General features: G+C 42.1%; 1 protein-coding gene across 1 annotated transcript; it reads left to right on the forward strand.

The window, feature by feature from the left end:
- Positions 1-575: 575 nt before the first annotated feature.
- SARC_02473 (hypothetical protein) lies at positions 576-2,116 on the forward strand (the record flags this gene model as incomplete). Its single annotated transcript, XM_014303753.1, has 5 exons — positions 576-735; positions 872-945; positions 1,079-1,163; positions 1,404-1,479; positions 1,859-2,116. Exons 1-5 carry the CDS (start codon positions 653-655, stop codon positions 2,114-2,116), a joined length of 576 nt encoding a protein of 191 aa, XP_014159228.1. The 5' UTR covers positions 576-652.
- Between the last annotated feature and the right edge of the window lie 888 nt (positions 2,117-3,004).

Here is a 3,004-nt window from a genome sequence, read left to right on the forward strand (position 1 = left end):
ATATATATATATATATATATATGGATATATATTTATATATATATATTACATATATATATATATATATATATTATATATTATATTTATATATATATATATATACTCATATATATATATATTCATATATATATATATTCATATATATATATATTCATATATATATATATATTCATATATATATATATTATTATTATATATATATATATATATATATATATATATATATTACATATATATATATTGTGTGTGTGTGTGTGTAGTTTATTTGTCTGAGTGTTGATTCCTCATAAACTCTCAGATTTAACCCTTTACATATGCCATGTGCCCTTGCCCAATGGGCGTGTAACCAAGTGTAGTGTTTTAACCGTCATGTCTAAGCCGACAACGTGCATGACATGATTGTCTATGTTTGGAATCTGCCAGAAGTCGTACTAGACAGAACTTCCGCATGCCCCCACCTATGTATGAGAGTCTATAGTTGCGTGCAACACGTCGTTTTAACTTGTGCTCGGCTTGGATATACCTACAAATAAAAAACGTTGGATTTTGTCCGACTTCGGATACACAGGGATGCATAAACAAAACAAAGGTTACCTATCTACGCTGGATTCCCGGGAGCAGTGACCTATTTATAGCCGCGCACGCAGACGGAATGATGTACAAATACCACAAGGAACGGTTAGACCCCACAACAGCCATGAATTGGAAAGAAGCGGGGCGCAACGTCTTTAACGGGTATGTTAAGCGCCAGGGACACGCTTGTTGGATACATGTGCACAGGTGTATGTAGGAGTGCGTATTGAGATGTTCGGTACGTACCACTCTTTTTCACGGTTTAGCATTCAGATACTGTTTTTTGTTTACCTTCCAGATTTGCTGTCATGCACCCCCGGAAAATATCTAATCCAATCACTCGATGGAGGGTTGGCAAGGGATCAATTAATGGTAAGTGTGTTGTGTGGTTACATAATATATATTGTAAATATCCGTCCGCAATATATATATATACATATATATATAATTTCTCTGCTCTAGCAAATACTAACCGTTCAACTTCTCGTCTTTCTCTGGTTGGCAGCGTTTCAGTTTTCGCCAGACCAGCAAAGTGTGGCCATTGTGAGCCAGGACGGCTGTCTGCGTATAGTCGATGTGAAGGCTGACAGGTGAGTGTAGTTTGTGGGGTACTTAAAGAAAAGTTATCCCAGAATGCGGGTTACTTACTGTAAGGCACGGTCCTTCGCATCTTCCGAGCTTTTTATTCTGTTTATTTTTAGTTTATATACACATTCATTTCAGTAGGTACGTACAGTCGCATGCGGCTCATAGCCTACCGTGCATCTGTCGCTAACTTTCTTTCTTTCGCCGTGCAAATGTTCTGCCTGTACCGTACCGTCTCCTCTCAGATTAATCGTCACGCTGCAGAGCTATTTCGGTGCGTTGCTGTGTGTGAGTTGGAGTCCGGACGGCAAGTATATAGTGGTATGCGATTCTAATTGTCTGCAGATTTTATTTTACTTCATTTATGGCCACCAAGTGCTTCCGTCAGGGGCATGTATGGCAAGCAGTGGTTTGCGATTCTAATTGTCTGCGGACTTTATTTTAATTCATTTATGGCCACCAAGTGCTTCCGTCAGTGGCATGTGTTTGTGTTAACATATGTATCCCGCTGTTATACACCGCACGCATACCAATAAACACACATCCAACTAAACACACATCCAACTAAACACACACAACTACACACACGCACAACTACACACACGCACAACTAAACACACATCTAACTAAACACACACACAACTAAACACACATCCAACCCTTTGCTCACGACCTCTGTTTACCGATTAAACCCTTCCAGACAGGCGGCGAGGATGATCTTGTCTCCATCTGGTCAGTTGAGAACAAAGGTCTGGTCGCACGTGGAGAGGGCCATTCATCGTGGGTGGTCGCGGTGGCGTTTGACCCGTGGGTATGCGATGAGAAAAACCGGGTTTATCGCATCGGCTCAGTGGGCTTGGACCTACGGCTGCTGCTGTGGGACTTCAGCCTCCCGGGGCTCAGGATACCTCGGAAGGTAGTGGTGTGTGGGTGCGACATATTGTGCATAGTGCTATGATGTGTGTCTGTGCGGGCTGGACTCCGGCGTTTGATTAGTCCTTGTAACCCTAAAATGATCCCTAAAACCCTATACCCTAAAGTGGGAATATGGTATAGGCCCAGTGTGCAGGGATCGAAGGCTGCTGCTGTGGGACACACACCTTTCGTAGTGCCTCGAACGCCATTGGTTTGTTTACGACACGGTTTGGCTATACATAGTATGTATATGTGTATCTGAATGCTATGAGGTGGTCTTTGAGTTTTAATTGTACGATGTGAAGCACATTACATAGCCGAGGCGGGTCTGGACTCAAGGCCGGCGTTGTGGGAGTGCAACATTCAGTGGCGCAGGACGGTCGTAAATGGGGGGATGTGTGAAGTGCGTAATTTCGTCATTTGCGAATCAGAAAGTGGGGGTTGGCAAGTAGCAGTTGTGGGGCTCGTTGTGTGGTAGGTGTATAATGTGACATCTGTCTATGCGGAAATTCATTACCTTGGTCGATGCATTCCAAAGGCGTATCGTAACCAAAGTTGTCACTTATTTGTCAGCCAATATATCTCTCGGAGACGATTGGGTCCTTCGCCAATATCATCCCCCATCGCCCTCTGGCGGTGCTTTGTGCCACACGCTTACATTTTGATGTTTGTCCTCCGCATAGTATTGTATCGGTTGGGATCATTTCAAATCGTTTCATTCAAGAACAAATCGTGCGTTCTTGTTCTTTGCCGCGTATAGAAGCACCAAAACTTAACACACGCTGGGATCCTCACGTACCTTGTACTTATTACTCTTTCCTTGTGGGGTTTTACCTTTCATATATATATGTGTGTGTGTGTGTATGTGCATGTATCTGTGTGTCTGTGTGTCTGTATGTATTTATATATATATATTTATATATATGTATAT

Source organism: Sphaeroforma arctica (assembly GCF_001186125.1).
Source record: "Sphaeroforma arctica JP610 unplaced genomic scaffold supercont1.112, whole genome shotgun sequence".
NCBI classification, from domain to species: domain Eukaryota; class Ichthyosporea; order Ichthyophonida; genus Sphaeroforma; species Sphaeroforma arctica.